The sequence below is a fragment of the Fulmarus glacialis genome, unplaced genomic scaffold, assembly GCF_000690835.1.
Source record: "Fulmarus glacialis isolate BGI_N327 unplaced genomic scaffold, ASM69083v1 scaffold17385, whole genome shotgun sequence".
Taxonomy (NCBI): domain Eukaryota; kingdom Metazoa; phylum Chordata; class Aves; order Procellariiformes; family Procellariidae; genus Fulmarus; species Fulmarus glacialis.
This window is the reverse complement of record NW_009212660.1, coordinates 11594-28595: the sequence shown is the minus strand read 5'-3', so window position 1 is coordinate 28595 and position 17002 is coordinate 11594. Positions and strand designations below refer to the sequence as shown.

General features: G+C 49.4%; 1 protein-coding gene across 1 annotated transcript in view; it reads right to left on the bottom strand.

The window, feature by feature from the left end:
• LOC104076923 (protocadherin-9-like) overlaps positions 1-15845 on the bottom strand; it is a gene marked incomplete at its 5' end in the record, with an annotated part of 25161 nt that extends 9316 nt beyond the window's left edge. The window contains 1 exon segment of the mRNA XM_009577953.1: positions 15626-15845. Coding sequence (XP_009576248.1) covers positions 15626-15845 — 220 coding nt within the window.
• Between the last annotated feature and the right edge of the window lie 1157 nt (positions 15846-17002).

Below are 17002 nucleotides of genomic sequence, written 5' to 3'. Positions count from 1 at the left end.
CGTTGTATGAGCATGCCTGCTACCCAAATACCTACACAATTCCTCCTTCCACATTCCCACCTTGCCTTTGCTGATGCCTCCCGTGCGTAGGATTCCTCCCAGACCCTCCTGGTGGGGGTCCCAGCCTGGGTCTCTGGGGCTGACTTGTCCCCCTGTCCAGCCAGGTGCTCCCCGGGGACACATGGATGCTTGGCCCAGAGCCTCCTGACATGCCCCAGGTACCAGTGTGCTGCCAGCCGATGGGAGGGGGGAAGGCGTCAGGCCACCAGGGCTAGGAGCAGTGCCACCCATGCCAGCGAGAGCTCTGACTACCCGCCAGCCTAGCTACAGGGTGCCTACAGCTGAGCTGCCCTTGGCCAGCCCTCCGGTGCAATGCACTCTCCAGCCGGGGTCTGCTGCGTCTGGGCGAACGGCAGGAGAGCTGAGGCCCTTGTGGCACCAGGTCCTGGGGAAGCTCCTGGTCCATATTATTATGGGTTGCTGACATACAGTGGTCCTCTTACCCCATCTCCCTCCTCCCCTCTCAGAGCATCACTGAGACACATCATGGCTTCTGGAGGGGAATAGAGACCTGTCCCGTGGCTCCTGCAGGAGGATTGTGCCCTGCGCTCCTGCCACTGCTCCAGAGGCTGGGGACACTCGTCTGCTTGCACTGAAAGCCTTGGGGCAGCAGCGGGGGCAAGCGCAGCAACCCACATGCCCCAGGCCACCCCACAGCTGCCAGGCATAGGATGTGTTAAAGCAGCAAATGCTTCTTACAGAAGGAACTTGAGTGGTTAATCCTTGAGCTTTACCTTGTGCCTGAGCCTGTGAAAGTCAGGGGTCTAATCCTCACTGACCCAGCCCCTCTGCTCAGGCACCGGGCTCGGCGGGAGTGCACAGAAGGGTCCCCTCCAGCCCACATCCCACACACTCCTCCAGGCGAATTGCAGACCCCCATCCCTGGAGCTGGCCTCAGCACCCTCCGTCTGCTGCAGCCCACCGCTCCTGCCAGCCTCCATCCAAGGGTTAATCTTCCTCTCTAGGACTTCTCAAAGCTAATTAGAAAGAGCCTGGGCAAGTGTGGTGGCAGACACCACTGCACTTATCTCCCCACTTCCGGGGCTCTGCCCTTATCATTTAATTAAAGCTGCAGTCGTGCTTCCCTTCCTGGCAGCAACTAATCAGGGAGGGCACTGGAGCTTGAGGCAGCCTTTGCCAGTTCGCCAGGGAAGAAGTGGGAGAAGGGCAGGGAACGTGTCTCAGGAAGGACAATGAAAGGAAGAGGAAGATAAAGAAAGAGTCCCTTTGTGCTGGCAGCCCGGGGTCCAGGAGGGCAGCGAGGGACCAGTGCTAGTCTGCCAGCCGTGGTGCTGTGCATGGGGGGACGCAGGGTCCTCTCAGCTCTGGGTGGACCTCCACGATGTCAACCTGTGAGGGAGCCAAGAGAGCTACCTCCACCACAGGCAGGGTGGGAGGCACTACAGGCTAGGTCCATCTCCCGGCAGGAACAGGACCCTGGACCCCCCACCCTGCCCCAAAGCAGCTCTCCCAGCAAGGCACACTCAGATACACCCTGACACCAGAGCCCGTGCGTGCCACATGCCCCAGCAGCAGAGCAAGCCACACTCAATCCTCCCATAGGCAAGCAAAAACCCGTGCCATGCAGTACCCAGCACCCCAAAGAAAATTGGGGACCCCCAGAGTACTGAGGAAGGGGCACGTCCAGGAGGGATGCCATCAAGCAATAGAAGGGATGTCCATCAAGCAACAGCGACTGCAGCAAGCTCCTGCACCAGGGCTCTGAGGGAGGGCAAGGATGTATAAGCCCTGAGAAATGCTGCTGTTTGAAGGCCACACAATGGTGTGTGGGTGCAGCTACACAGGGATGCGTGCTGACATACGTTCAACGAGAGACTCAGCCATTTTGGGGCAAACAATCCCCAAACGATGCCGACAGCTTCCTTGCCAAATTCCACACCTCTCTTCCAAAGCATGGTTAAGCTAACGGGTCTTGAAAAGAAATTCTTATAACCAGTTTGTTAGCAGGGCTGAGACAGCACGTCTTGTTCTCAAAAAACAGTTGGAACACCTCTGCTAAAACTTAAGAAAAAAAGAAAAAGAAATCAACCGGAGGGAAACCCAGCATGGAAAATTTAAGCTTTAGTGTTGGAAATCTGCTGAAGTGATAAGCAATCGAGAGTAAGTCTGTATAATACAAAATGTCAAGCAGCCTGAGGCTGTGCAGTCTATATAATGATTCTCGTTGCAGGTTCCAAAAGCTGCTCTGAAGGCGCAGCCTGGTTGGGAGATGTATGTGTGTGCTTGGCATGCTCCGAGCAGGAGGAATAGAGCAATTGTTTCAACACTGTACAGACCTTCCACGGCTCCTGAAAAGGGTGGTCCTCTCCCACCATTGCTCACCTGCTAGTTCCTCAGTCCTCCTAGTGTCCTAATCATAGCAAGAATTAACGCACGATGTTTTAATTTTTTTTAATTAATTTTCAGCAAGACCAGTTTTCTCACCTCACCTGCAGGCTTGTGTCAGACAGGAGTGAGTGGGTAGCCACATGTCCAGCCTAGGAGTGCATTGCAAGGTGCGCCAGTTCATGTGCACGGGGACTTAGGAATACTGGTCCGGTTTTATGAGCACTCTCTGTGTTTGCTCCTTGGTGGCTGCCTTTCATTGTACGCTTGCATTAAAGCTCTTGTGTCAAGGAGAAAAGAACTGGCATACGCATGTCTGCCTTTGAACAAAACCATTGTGAAGCTCCATCAACAATTTAATAATCTTTCACTAGTAGGACAATGAATCAGGGGAAATTATTGTTGCAGGGGGGCCGGTAGCCACACAGCAAAGCGCTGTTCAAGGCCTTTGAAGTCATATAGGTGTTTAACTGACAAAAGAAATCACAACTTTATGAAAAGGGCTTGCCTCAACAAGGGGATCTGGAAACAAAGAAAACCAAGACCACTCGGAGAGAAGCAGAGCAGGGGAGAAGGAAGAGCACTTGGAAGAGAGTCAAGCCAAACCCCAAGGAAACTGGGAGAGGAAATGACAGTATGGATTTGCATGCATACACTTTGTTTTCTGTCCACAGATCTTTCCTGGGCTGCTTAAGAGTAAAGTGAACACATTCACTTGTCATTTCAGCTTTTTTACAGTCTGTTTTGACTGTAGAAACGTGCTGGTTGCCTGAACCATAATGCAGACACTGAGGAGGAAGAGGCCAGATCTTTGCCAGAATTTGCAGTGGATATTTGAAGGATCAGGGGACGGGCACTAAATCCCGGGCTGATGCAGGGGCTGCCCTGAGGAGGAAATGTCTGTCTGCTGACGCAGGATGCACACATACACCCGGATATCACACCCAGCCACAGAGAACCAAATGCACGTGAAATCCAACATACAGCAGTTCTGTGAGCATTAGTCCAGGAGTACGGTCATGAAAATTTGGAGGAATGATCCGACACCAAATGAGGGTGTCTGACTGCTGATTGCTCAAAGATCAAGAGCAGCCCATGCAGGAGAGCCTGAACCTCTGAACTACCCAGCCCATTTCTCTGCAGTGAAGAGACATACCATAATCCCAGCTGAAAATGCACATTATTGACACCTCAAACACCCACAGACTCAGAAGTTGAAAAGCTGCAGTGGAAGCTAAATGGGGAGAGATTTTGTGGCTGGCACATGGCAGAAGCAGCATATGCACTGGTCAAATCCTCCTGTGGTGCAGCCAAAATGCATGCCAAGAAATCAACCCAGGTGGTTAGCATTTCTGAATTGAACCACTTGCCATCTTGCTGGCATGATTCCCCATTGAGGCATTGAAAGGATTTGCAGCGCTGATGGCCACGGCCGGGGAGAAGTCACCTCCTCATGTAAAAATAGGAGGTATCAACGCCAATGCAGCTTGCTAAAGGTGCAGCTCTGAGCAAACAGGAGGATATCAGTGTGCTGATGCAAATGGGGAGATTTAGGAATGAAGCAGACTGATCATGGTTTGTTTGGGAAGACCTAGAAAAAACCCAGATCCTCATGAATACTGCTCTGCCCTATGTTTGTTATTAGGATGGCAGAAAGGCGCTCTTGTGGGAGAGTGGGAAAAAGAAGGATAATCGCTTCCGATAGGGAATATCAACCTTCAGCTACCCCTGGGTGCTGCAGTTTACAGACTGCTGGAGGTTAGATGCAATAAAGTTTACACCACTCGAGGGAGACCTGCCAGAGGCAGTCCTAAAGGCGGAGAATGAATAAAACACGCTTTAAAGAAGGAGTGAGGATTAAACCTGCTGCCTAACATCCTGGCAGGACAACGGGGATAGCTCATCGCCTTGCATTAGAGGCAGATTGGCAAAGGGGATTTGCCAGCTCTGTCACCCCCAAAGTATAGCACAAGGGAACAGCAGGATGATCACGAGAAGGTTTTGATTTCACGGTCCAACAGAGATGTATGAAAACTTCCAGAATCAGTCCAAGGGCATAATTTTTACAGATTATTTTTCAAAAGGCAGAAGCCGGTAATAGCAGATCTGCTCCTTATGGGTAGTCCATAGCAATAGAAAATATGTGTATAACATCGAGCAAAGCAGCGGTGTACCTGTTTGAAAGAGCAGCCCAGAACTGGACAGGTAGAGAGCTCAAAAGGATCTGTGATTTGAGAGGTCTAGGATCAGCAATTGACCCTTCGAAGGAAGACATTAATCATCATTAAGGTGGTTTATGTCCTGAGGGACCAAGAGGCAAAACAACGTGAGTTCTGTGTCTTACGGTGTGGGTTAGCAAAGAGAGAAAACAGGGCTTAGAGAATGAAAAATAAAATGCATGTGGGGAACTGCCTGAACATGGGATGGGTTTGGGATCTGGCTGCTGAGGGAAACTGATAGGGTGAACAATAACATCAAAGTAGCATTGTTTTCAGAGAAGGCAAGATATTTGCCTTCTCTCACTGATTTATCTGCATCTCTGTGGGTGCCCCTTCCTGTGTGGCTAATAAGCAGCAAGATGCTAGACACGGAATACACAATTTCTTTTGCTTTTATTCATTTTCTTTCTAAATATAATAAGTCTTGCTTTTGTCAAGATCCCTGTTGTCTGGGTAATTTCATCTAGAGATCCTCAAGGAACAGAGACCTCCATATCCCTCAAAGTTTAATATCTTGGTTTTAGTTGGCATATTTTCAAGCAATAACTTATACAGCTGAAGAAGAAAAAAAAAAGATTACTTATGTCTAATTGGCATTATACTAATTACCAGCAAAATACATCAGGCAAATATCACCTCTACTCACTCTCTGTCATTTTACATTCCCTACTCCATCTTCTCTTTCCTCAGCAGCTATAAAACAACACAACATGCTGTTCTGACACATCCCTGAACAAATATCATATCCTAACCCTCTGCTCCTTTCTTTCGCTGCCTCCTCATTTTTTTCACTTCCAAGCAAGGTCGTTTTAAAACAGACACAAATGTATAACTGATTGAGAACTGCTGGTTCTATGAACTTGTGCCCATGTACTCCAGCATCTTGCTCTTCTCTGCCAGATCCCTTCCCCAGCTTTTCCCAGTGTTTCTTGTACAGAGGGTTTAGGGCCATCCATGTAAGAACTTTTTACCTTTTATGCCTGAATAAGTATATGAACACAGACAGACTAAAACAGAGGCATACATCCTCTCACACATGGGCCATCTGAGCTGATTTATTCCTGACTCATAGCATTTTTGCCAGCTTACCCTAAATGATTTTAAAAGTGAAATAAGTTAAACCTAATAACACCAATCTTACGCTGGAGTAAAGGTATTGAGTGTAAATCTAAGCATCTCCAAGACCCAACATGAGCAGCACTGTCCTCATCATTCGACTCATTTTGAGGTTAGCCTGCTTTCGCCTGGTTCAAAGCACCTGTCTGCCAGACAAGAGCCCTGGTGCAGTTTGGGGGTGAGCACTGTGGAGGAACCCTTCCCAATGGACAGGATGGATGAAGCTACACTGACTGAAGAGTTTAGCCTAGTAGACGTGAGCTGTGCTGAGGTAGTTGGCCTCAAAGCCCAAGAACAAGATCTGGCCCTTTGTTTCTAGTAATACGGCGGTGGAAGGAGGACCTATGTAGGACTCTATCCATCAGACCCTGGGCAGTCCCATTCTTCCATCAGTGAGGTGCAGCCCTCCTTTCCCACAAGGAGCAAGACTGAAGCCCATCACAGAGATTATCTGGGAAGCCTTGTACCCGGTGCAAAAGCACAGCCCCTTCTCCATCCCACTGTGGTCTCCAGTAACAACAAACATGGACAACTTGTCACTGCAAACCCCTGAGACCTGTCTAGATGTGCCTGCCTGGGAAAATGGAGCCCGCCAGCCCCGAAGCACATAAGCTTCCCCCATTTCTGCTTGTTGAAAGCTTCTTGTCCTGCTCAGACCGGAGAGAGAGCTGAGGTGTTGGAAGCGGAGCCCAGGTCCAACCACACTGCCCAGGAAAGAAGGAGCTGACCACCACGTGGCTTCTCTACACCACTGTTGTGTCGGCACTGAGCAGACTGTATGGCTGCATCAGCTCACATGAAATGAGCCCTGGTTCCTGCAGGGGAACCTCAGCTCTCTGAAAAGAAAGGCAAACGCAGGGGCTGATACGGTTAGATAACCTCTGAGTCAAAGCAGCCTATCCTTGGTATCTCTCGCCAGATGCCATGACTAATGTTAGATTTACGGAGTGTCCTCTCTGCAAGTAAAGCAAAGAGCTAGCGTTACAACCACTTAATGGAGGTGACTTCAAATCAGGATGGATGAGAGCTTGTGGGAAGGAGACAGGAAGAGAGATTCATTGATACTGAGAGCACAAAGCATAAAATCCCGGGGAAGAGCAAACAACTGAGACTGACATTTGACCTGTCTCAATAGCAAAGCTCACATTGATTTCACTGGGGACAGGAATGAATTCCTTATCCTCTATCTCATGCCTACGAGAGGAATTTTCCACCTGAGGTATCTACACCTGACCAATCCTTCAAACTCAGGTACATGCTATTTTTATGAGAAAGAAAATGCAGTGTGAAGTCCTCAAGAAGCTCAAATGGGAGACTTCATAAGCTTCTTTAGCATTAAGTTTAAATCCCCCACTAATGCAGGTCTCTTTACATGGGAAGAGGTACTGCCAAGCAGGAAGGTTTATAGAGACATTCAGGAGCATTCAGAGGCAGATAAAGGGGAAATAACTGAGATCACACAGGAGCTGGAAATGGCATGTCAAATTACTTCAAAAGAAGCTTTCTAAGGAAGCAGGTCTTTGAAAAAAAACAAATAGTCTGGGACTGCTGAGGAATCCTAGTTGTCTATTGCTTTTACACTTGGTCGCTTTTTTTGGTTTAGACGTATTCTCAACCTGAACGCCGCCCCTACCTGGCTGCTCACTGCCCCTCTGCAAAATCCCTGCTTTCTGCAAGTTCAGCTCTTTGTGGAGCCATGGAGTAGTCAGGTTAGGAAAACTGCTCTGACTGAAGAGTAATACGGCAAAAAAAAGTGAACCAGCAAAACTTCAGCCTGATCAGCTCCCCAATCCAGTTCACCATGCAGCCAGACAAGCAGCTGTGTTGGCACAACAGAGCACATGGCACAGGGACAGGGATGAGCAAACTAAGACAGAGACGAGGGGAACTGCCTATTTTGGCACTCTTGCTAACAAAACACACGAGGTGCTGGCTGTGGTTAACTGGTTCCTCAACAGAAATGCTCGTAACTCAGCTGCTGGCTCTTCCCCATGGATATCACATGGACCATTTGCAATTGCACCGGAGCATCTGTCCAAAGGCAGGACACTGGGTCTCAAGCCCTGTTCAAATGCATATTTTAAAATGTTATAGAAAGCACAAAAGAAGAGTCTGAAGGAACTTCATCCAACCCCCCATTCTGAGGAAATGTCCTCTTTGGAGAGCAACATGGTACAGATGAAGAAGGGACACACCCTATTATTCCCGTTGCGGATCTAATTCTGAAAGCTTCTTCCTATAACACACTTTAGTGAACTTGAGTTGAACCCATGAATAGTTTGAGGATGACATAAACTACTCTTTGGAAAATAGACTTTATACCAAAGAAGGGGTGTTTAGATTTGGTCCAGATCATAATAGCTATGCGTGACAATTTGCATGGGCATTTGCAACCATTGCCAGGCAAAAGCAAAAAACCTAAGTAAGTCCTGTGTGGACTGAGTGGCAGTAACCTTGCAGCAACCTTGTGAAGGTGAAGAGTTCCCTGTTTTAATGTCACTAGGGCTGCAGGAACGCATGTCCTGCCAGGTGAGAGCTATGACCAAGCCCCAGGCCTGCTGAGATGAAATGGTGGTGGAAAGTGTTCCTGCCTTGGACTGGAGGAGGTACATGACATTGCTTGGTCTCCCTGGTCTGGGACACTGGGAAATCCTCCTTCCCCTGGGACACTAGCAGTAGTTTTCCCTGCATATGCTCATTTATAGTTCTTAGATAAAAATTATATGCTCCCGCCTGTTTGCCGTTGGTTCCTATAAGAAAACTCTCTAAGTTTGCCTAGTTGATAAAGAGTGGTTCCAAAAAGCAAGGTGAGTTTTGGGCTAGCTTTCAGCATATTCTCCAAGCCTGTCGTCTCTGCAGTATTGCCCAGTAAATCAGCAAATTTAGAGCAGGGTTACCTGCCTGAGATGTGCACTCACAATAGTGCAGGGAGAGGATCATGTTGGGTAGGACTTCCAAATGGAAGAAAGAATAAACATTAAGAAAAATGACAGAATCTTCTCCATCTAGTAGGTTCAGAGCAGGAAGAAGGGAGATGACATTCACTAATTTACATCGTCTTGCCACAGACAGCAAGTCGGAATGGAAGATGTCAGAGCTCAGCCCAGGATGGCAAGGAATAGCAGAAAACTCAAAAAATCCAATCTCGAATGCAGGAGGCACACATACAGCCATAGGGACCTATATATTCTACAAGAGGAGGCACCTTCCTACTGAAATATGAAGCTTTTTGTCTCTTGGGCATTGACTCAGAATGACTGTCCTACCTAGATTTTTCATAATCACATAATGGAACCACAGTTCAGGGACAGAAAAGGTGAAAAAAGTCATCAGAATCCAACAGGGAAATTTGGTTCCTTCAAATAACTCCTCCTGATACATCCAGAATCTGCCAAGGATCTTTGGAGAACTTGAGGACAATCTTACGTGTGCACTACCACATAATCCTGTGAGACAAGAAAGACACTGTCAAATAAATTATTAAAGCTATTTTGGACAACCTCTGAAGCAAGTAGCATCCTTCTTAGAAGGTCTTGAGAGGATTAAAGGCATTCTCTGTAGCTATGTACTTGTACTGGGGAAGAAAAAACAACTGTACCCTGTTTACCCTGGGATCCTCGGTACAATTAAGGAAGGTGACCTGGTTGATGTGGCATGCCATAACTGCTCTGACCTGAACGGCTCTTTCGTAAGAGAGAGTTTATCCAGACACGGGTGCTTGAAAATATGGAAAAGAAGAAATAGGGTGAGAACAAGTTTGAAATTACAGCTCAGACAGAAATGGCATGTTGAAACCAAGATGGTGTAATCCATGACCATGTGCAATCTGTCGGATGTTGTCTCTCGTGATAAGAATCTTTTCCCACATCACTCTTCAGCAGCGATTAGGAAAATCAGAAGCTGTCTTTGGGGATGAACCAACATTAAGTGAAGAAAGTAGAGAAGCTCACGATTTCTTATGAAGAAATGCAGATGCCTGTAGCTGAAGATCACTGAGAAACCCAGACATAATTTGTAGAGGTAGATGAGATGCAGAAGATGGTCAGAGAGAGTACGCATACCCTAAACAAGAGCCGGACTTGGAAACTAGTAGTAATGACAAAACATCTACAACAAGTAATTCCAGCCCTGATGTCATTAGTCAGTGTTAAAAAGGAAAGGGCTGCAGATCAGTTAAAAAAAATCCCACAATGTCTCAGCTAGAGAAGAGTCCAAGCACCAGTTAGACCCAAGCCAACGGTCCTCAGCTGGTCAGATGTGTGACCTGCTGGTTCTCAGTCAGCAAAGGAGAGACCAGTGCACAGTGCCAGCCAGACACCATCTTTCTTTATTCCACGGACAGCAGCATTTATCTTATCCTATAACATACTCTCAGTTTTTTCCCACAAGGTGTGAGATCTTTCAGTTACAGAAGAGGTCTGTGTACCAGACATCCTATCTGGGCTCACCAGTGTTTGACTGGGAACAGCACAGAGCTAGCTCGAATCCCACATCCCAGACGGGAGCCCAGTCAAAAGCATTCCTCAGCGCTCTGCAACAAAGCAAAAATGCTGCAGGGTATGTTTGAAAAAAAAATCCTCAGACTGAACATGTGCCTGGAATACTTTCTGCAAGACAAAAGGGACATTTAAAGATAATGCAAAAAAAAAGAAGAATAGGTTTTAAGATCTAGAGACTTCACTCTGCCAGAGGAGGAGACAGAAAGTAATTTTTTTTGTCCCATCTGCTGGCTGGAAGGAACTGAACAACAATAGCAGTGAGAACCTTGAAAAGAAGCTCATGACTGGCCTGACACTAAGCAGAAGACAGGAAGTAGTGGTTGCCCAGTGCTGCAAATCTATCTCATCACCATGAGCAGTGAGAAGGGACCGTTGCTTGGGACTCCTCTTCTGAGCCACCCGCCTTCTCAAGGTGCTGTGATATTGCAGGGTGCACAGCCCAGTGCTAGCCAGAAGCAGCTCTGTTTGCATGCAGTGGACACGCATGCCTGTCGTGAGACTGTGAAGACAAATGCTAGCAGCCACATTATCTCTGTGCCTGGTGCTGCTATGGATGCCACTGAGTGCTGCTGGAGAGCTGCAGGCTATCATCTGGACACATCCACACCGCTAAAAGGTTGTTAGCAAATTGGCGATCATGCAGAGAAAAAATTATATGAAGGAACGGAAGAATTGAACTATAATCAGAAGCATAGCAAAGGGGAGCAGGAGGAAAAAATCTCCCCAGGCTGCCTTTGTAAGGGTTGCCAAAAAGCAGCACATACATCCAAGATGTGCCAGATGTTGCTGCTGCCCAGGAATGGGGCTGCAGGTCTGTGGTGGCGTCATGAGCAGATGGCAATGGCTGGGAGGAGCCCAAGGAAGGGTAGGAGGAAAGTAAAAGAGACCCAGCTGCCAAAATTTCTTGCCTTGGCTCTGCTCACAGTGAGGGACTTGACTCAGTTTTTGAGCGTATCAAAGAGAACTTTAAATGTTGACTTGCTTGCATGTGACCTACAAGTACGCATGAAGTGAGGTGTCTTCTGATATCGTAAGATTCAATGGAAAGAAATGGGAGCTAGAGCAGCTCAAGCAGAATTTAAGTGTAGGCTTGTGGAACTGGGGGCAGAGAGGATCTACCACTGGAAGGGCTCACCAGGGGTCTTGCACACTTGCAACCATTTGCAATCTGCTATCAAAATGGGATCTTTCCAAAGGAGCGCTCCCACTCAGCCATGGTGAGATGCAGAAATCACAGGGTGAAATTTTATGGCCTGTGTCACTGGCTTTACAATGCATCAATCTACCAATGTTTCTTATACAAAACAAAATCTGCACTGAAAGGGTTTTATTAAGTCCGGCAGTCAAACTTTGGAAATGGTATCTCAATTCATTTGGTCAAGCTGTGCTGAGGTGTACAGAGGATGTAGGAAACCATGAAAAAAAGGTCTTGTCAGAAAAGCCTATGGCTATGAACCAGGCGAGAGGGTTTTACATCTAGCTCTGCCACAAAGTCCCAAAGCCATGCTGCTCGCGCCTCGTACGTCAGCAGCTGCCCGGAGGCGGCCGATGCAGCCGCAGCTTCGCCGTCCAAGAGCAGCTGGAGACCTGCCTCGTGGCTCAGGAGCACTGGGATCCTACGGCGGCTCTCACCTTCCAAAAAAAGCAGACCGAGGAGCTGCCAGCTCATCCAGGGGGTCACCCAATGCTAGCAGACATCTCAGAAATGCAGATTATAATTTTCTATTTCATTCCCCTCCTATGGTGGAATTTCTTCCCTGGAAGGGGAGCTGTGAGAATAAACTCATTAACATCTGTGAAGTACAGATACTACTGCACTAAGTGCATTGCGAAAGCTCATGAGATGATTGTTAATTACATATTCAGTACGGGGTTGTAATGGCATGCATTAAAAATGGCATGGGGTCCCCACTTTAAATAATGGGGATAAAGCAGATTAAACATTTGCCCCCATTCTGTGGGCTGAAGAACGCAATTCAGAAATACTTCATCCAATATATTGTCATCTCAGGTACCTTTGTACCGCACAGGGACAGAGTGAAACAGCCTTCATATAACGTTTCCTAAATTGCACGTATTTGGTCCTGTAATCTTACTAAATTCTCTCCATCATCAACGGAGAGAGACTGGCACTTTCATAATCCAAGCTTTGCGTGCAGAGCAGAATCACTCCCAGGCTCCTTCCAACTAAAGCAAATCTGTGATACAGGGGGAGCAGATGTTTTTAGCGAAAGCAACGGGTGGCCAAGTGGGAGACTAAGCTCAGTTCCCGGCTCAGTGTACCCCACAGAAGTGGATAACAGCATGCCAAAATGTTGGGGAGGAAACAGTGGGCAGCTAGGTAAAATACCAGGGATGACAAATGCCTGGGATGACTGAGGAGCTGGCATGTCAGTGCCCAGATACTGAAGAAGTCTTCATCAGAAACATCGTAATTCTTCCTGAAAAGGACCTGGCTCAGCCCCTGCAATACAGCATTTTGCTGCAGTCTGCACAGTAAAAGGTGTCCAAAAAAGGAGGACACCGATATGTGTGTTAATCAAGTGAAGAACCATCTACAAAGAAAAGGCATGGATCTGTCTTCCAGTTGAAAAGCTATAAATAGCCTTGCATACTTGCTTATCAGATTGGTTCGGCTGCAGGGATAATCTCCTGGAGAAAGCAATGGAAGCCCTGTTATGTTGGATATTTATAACTAGATGAAAGCCTAGAAAATGCACAGTCGTGTCAGTCTTGCGCTCGTGCCGCAAGATAGGGTGTGTGGGATCCAATTAGTCTCTTCAGTTTAATATAAGGTCAAGAATGGCTTAGTCTTCCCAGCTTCACAAAAAACCAAAATCTGATCTCTTTGAGGGGCTGGTGCTGCTTGAGCAGCTACAGAAGCCAAGACAAGGGCATACTGAGACAGTCCCCCAAAAGGTCATGATGGTCCCACATCACTGGAAACTCTTTGCAGGAAGCAAGACATGACCCTTCTCTGGACAAACAAGACAGAGAGGTCTGGTTTGCACCACAGAGAGGTCTGATGTGCCACGTCTCGGGCAGGCGGACCATGGGAAATGCAACTCTGATGAACTGATCTAACACAACTTGTCATCTCCAAATCAGCTGGCCTGGTGCCAGGGTCCCCTAATAGTCTGCTTAACAGATCACGACCCTACACCAGCCCCTCAGGTTCGTTGAACTGCCTTTGCCAGATTATCTGCAGAGCACCAGGTTCTACTAGAGTTAATGCCGGTAGAGTCCCCAGAGCCTTGGCCTGCCATGGCCTCTGCACTGAATTGGGTTTATCCAGGTCAGGACAGCTGATGGAGGCACCAGAGCCTGATTCCCAACCACTGCCATGTGAAGGGAGCCAAGCCAGGACAGGCTGGGGGATGGCGAGCAGAACAGGGTTACAGTTATCCCCTGGGAGCCTCTGCACATGTCTGTATCACACGTGGATTTGTTCGTGGGTAGGTGCGTGGTGATTTCTGTCCTCCTGGGCTGTGAACATACACAGGTCTCTTGTGCAAAGGGAGGGAGTGCCTAACTTATAGGAGAGGTTGAGTTTTGTGATGCTGTGGGCAGGGAGCCGTGCCCGGGTGCTCTGTCTCTCTGAGAGCCACTGCTCCGGGCAGTGTCCCCTAGCCTTCCTCGGGTCTGTTCATCCCCATCAGGCAGACAACGAACATCCCAGGGACTACAGGCAGCCCTCTCTGCCCTCCATCTCCTGCTGCAGAACCTCCAGGTCCTCCTCTTTCTCTCCCCTTTCTAGTTTTAGCCCTGTTCCTCCCTCATCATCTCTGGGTTGCCTGTCACCTTCAGGGGCTCAAATTTTCCTCTTCCAGCCCCGTCATCACCACTGCGATGCTATATCCTTCAGCACAGCCATGTCGCATCTCCTTGCCCACATACCCTTCAAGCCTCTCTTGCAGGCACCTGGCTGGTGCTCGAGGGCACTTGGGAAATCCAGTACTGTCGTCCTGCGCCAGAACTCCAGGAACCTCTTCACACTGCTCTTCCCAGTTGACTGGGTGGTACTTTTGGGAAGAAAGTGATCTGCACAACGCTCCTAGACAGGAGGGTGCCTCATATCACACGAGCAACAAATGGCTTTGGGAACCCTGCCAGACCTGGCACCTCTGTGCCTTGCTTCAATGGTTGTAGCGTAGCAAACTCCAGCGTTACTCCAGGAACTAACCTGGGAAGAAGGGAGAGATGTTCCACTAGACCTTCAAGACCACAAATTACCCTGGGCCCATTGTATTCCTTAATAGGGGGACCCAGCAGGTTTGCAGCTCCCTAGACCAGGTGAACACACTCTCAGCCATTTTCACACCACATACAGACCTGTCCCAAAGTTGAGGTTGCTCCCAGAAGTAGGAGGAGACTTCAGGAGAACCCTTTGCACCTCCTCTTTTTCCCTCCCAGAGGTTTCTTTGAACTTGCCAGCTCCACTGCGACCTCCCCTCAGTACAAGAACACAGAAGGCAGCAGGTACAGGAAAGTAGATGTTATGTGCACAGCCAGAGCCAAGTCCGAGGAAGCAACTTAAGCTGGCCAGAGAAGATAGCTTGGGGAGTGGGCTGGTTGAGGGTAGTCAGGCAGGCAGCACAGAGGCAGCACAAGGAGCAGAACTGGGGTTGAAGCTGCGCCAGGGCGGGGGAAAGCCAGCTCTCCTGCGGTGAGATTGCAGACACCTCCGGTGGGGTTCTCAGGTAAAGGTGGACCCGAGCAGGTGGTGACCTGAAGGGCCCAATGAAGGCAGGACACATCGCTCTTGGGTTTGCCACCACCACAGTCTCTGATCCCTCACTCCACATATCTCCTCATCCCAGTCTGTGCCACTAAACCTGCTCTCCCCCTCTGCTCCCCAGAAAACTCCCATGTCTTCAACACCCACCATAGCACAGAGAGCTGCATCACACCCCAACTCCCCCTACACCCCTGCCCTGCCATGGGGGCAGGCACCCATGGGACCACCTGACTGCGGCACGCAAGCTCACCATTGGCTGGGCTACAACCCCCTCCGCATGCTGCCTGTGCTGCCATCTTGGATCATCCTGTTGGGCCCCCTGTCTATATCGTGCCAAACCCATCTGCCTCCTGCCAAACCTATCTGTTTCCTCGGCTCTTCCCACTCCCACATCTCCTGGCCTCCCGCAGACCTCCTCCCCCTCATCCACCTCTCCCCTCCCCTCCAACTCCTTGCTGCTCTCTTGCTTTGAGCCTCACCTCTTCTCCAGCATCCCAGCCCCACCAGACTTGAGCATGGCAAGCCTGTCCCAACCGAGCTCCTCGCCCCATCTCACCCACACCAGGGGAGGTGCAGCATTGAGGATGAAGACCTTCAGGCGCAGGGTCCCTGGGGAGGAGGCAGGCACGCGTGTCATGAGAACCTACCATTCTCAGGGTGCTCCATCTCCCCGATGCTGCCGTCGGGCGTGGTGCGTTCATAGTGATCCTCAGGCAGGGCTAGCGGCCCGATGCGGGGCCCCGACGATGATTTGCTGCTTGGGGTCTCTGACTCCTCCAGCCCGCTGTCGTAGTAGCTGTGCTGGGAGGGATCCTGCAGGTCCTGAGCCTGGCTGGCTGCAGAGAACGTCACTCGGCGATGAGGTAACTGGGAGAGAAGAGAAAAGCTGTTGCATCACCCACCCAGCAGATGAAGGAAAAGGGGGGGGGTCATCAAACCTGACCCCTAAACAGAGGCAGAGTGCTCCTGCCCAGCGCTCCCGACACCAGCAGCCCCACCAGCACTCCCATCATCAGCCCCCCACAGCCAGCCCAACAGACACAGCACCGGGCTCCACCCCAGCCCAGGGCACCCCATCAGACACCACCCCACGCAGGGAGCACATCTTATACCGTCCCTGCGCTCCCCTGACCCAGCAGCTCCCTCCACAGCTCATGCCCCAGCCTCCTCTTCCACCCAGAGACAACCCTGGGTAGATGCCCTCTCCCATGACAGGCAGGCTCCAGAAAGGTCTCCTCTTAGCACAGCATCCTGAATCATTGACCCCCACCCCACCCTTCATCCGGGGTCTCCACTTTGCACTCAGACTCTGCAAGCACCCTTGGTGCTCTCAGAGACCCACCAGGCCGAGCCCACCTCTTCCGAGAGCCTCTCTAATGGCATCACTGCCCAGCACAGAGCTATGGTGACATCATCCCTCACCTTCCAGCCTCTGGACTGACACCATCTCTCATCCTAAGAGGTTCTCCACCATGGGTCACCACCGCTTCTTTTGTCTGCTTGTTAAATATTTCAAAGACCCTGCTTCACACTTTCTCTCCCCAGCTTTGCCTCATGCTTGGGAGGAGCTCCCTGCAAAAAGCCATTAAGCTACATCATTATCCTCCTCCAAATCCTTCCATGAAATCTTTCTTTGTCGTGATTACCGAGGAGTGGAAAGGGTAGCACAAGTTCATAGTGCAAGAGCAGGGTGATGAGCTGTCCTGCTTTAGGCTGGGATAGAGTTAATTTTCTTCCTAGTAGCTGGTGTAGTGCTGTGTTTTGGATTTAGTATGAGAAGAATGTTGATAACACACTGATATTTTAGTTGTTGCTAAGTAGTGTTTACCCTAGTCAAGGACTTTTCAGCTTCCCATGCTCTGTCAGGTGCACAAGAAGCTGGGAGGGGACACAGCCAGGACAGCTGACCCAAACTGGCCAACGGGGTATTCCATACCATATGACGTCATGCTCAGCATGTAAATCTGGGGGAAGAAGAAAGAACGGGGGGACGTTCAGAGTGATGGTGTTTGTCTTCCCAAGTC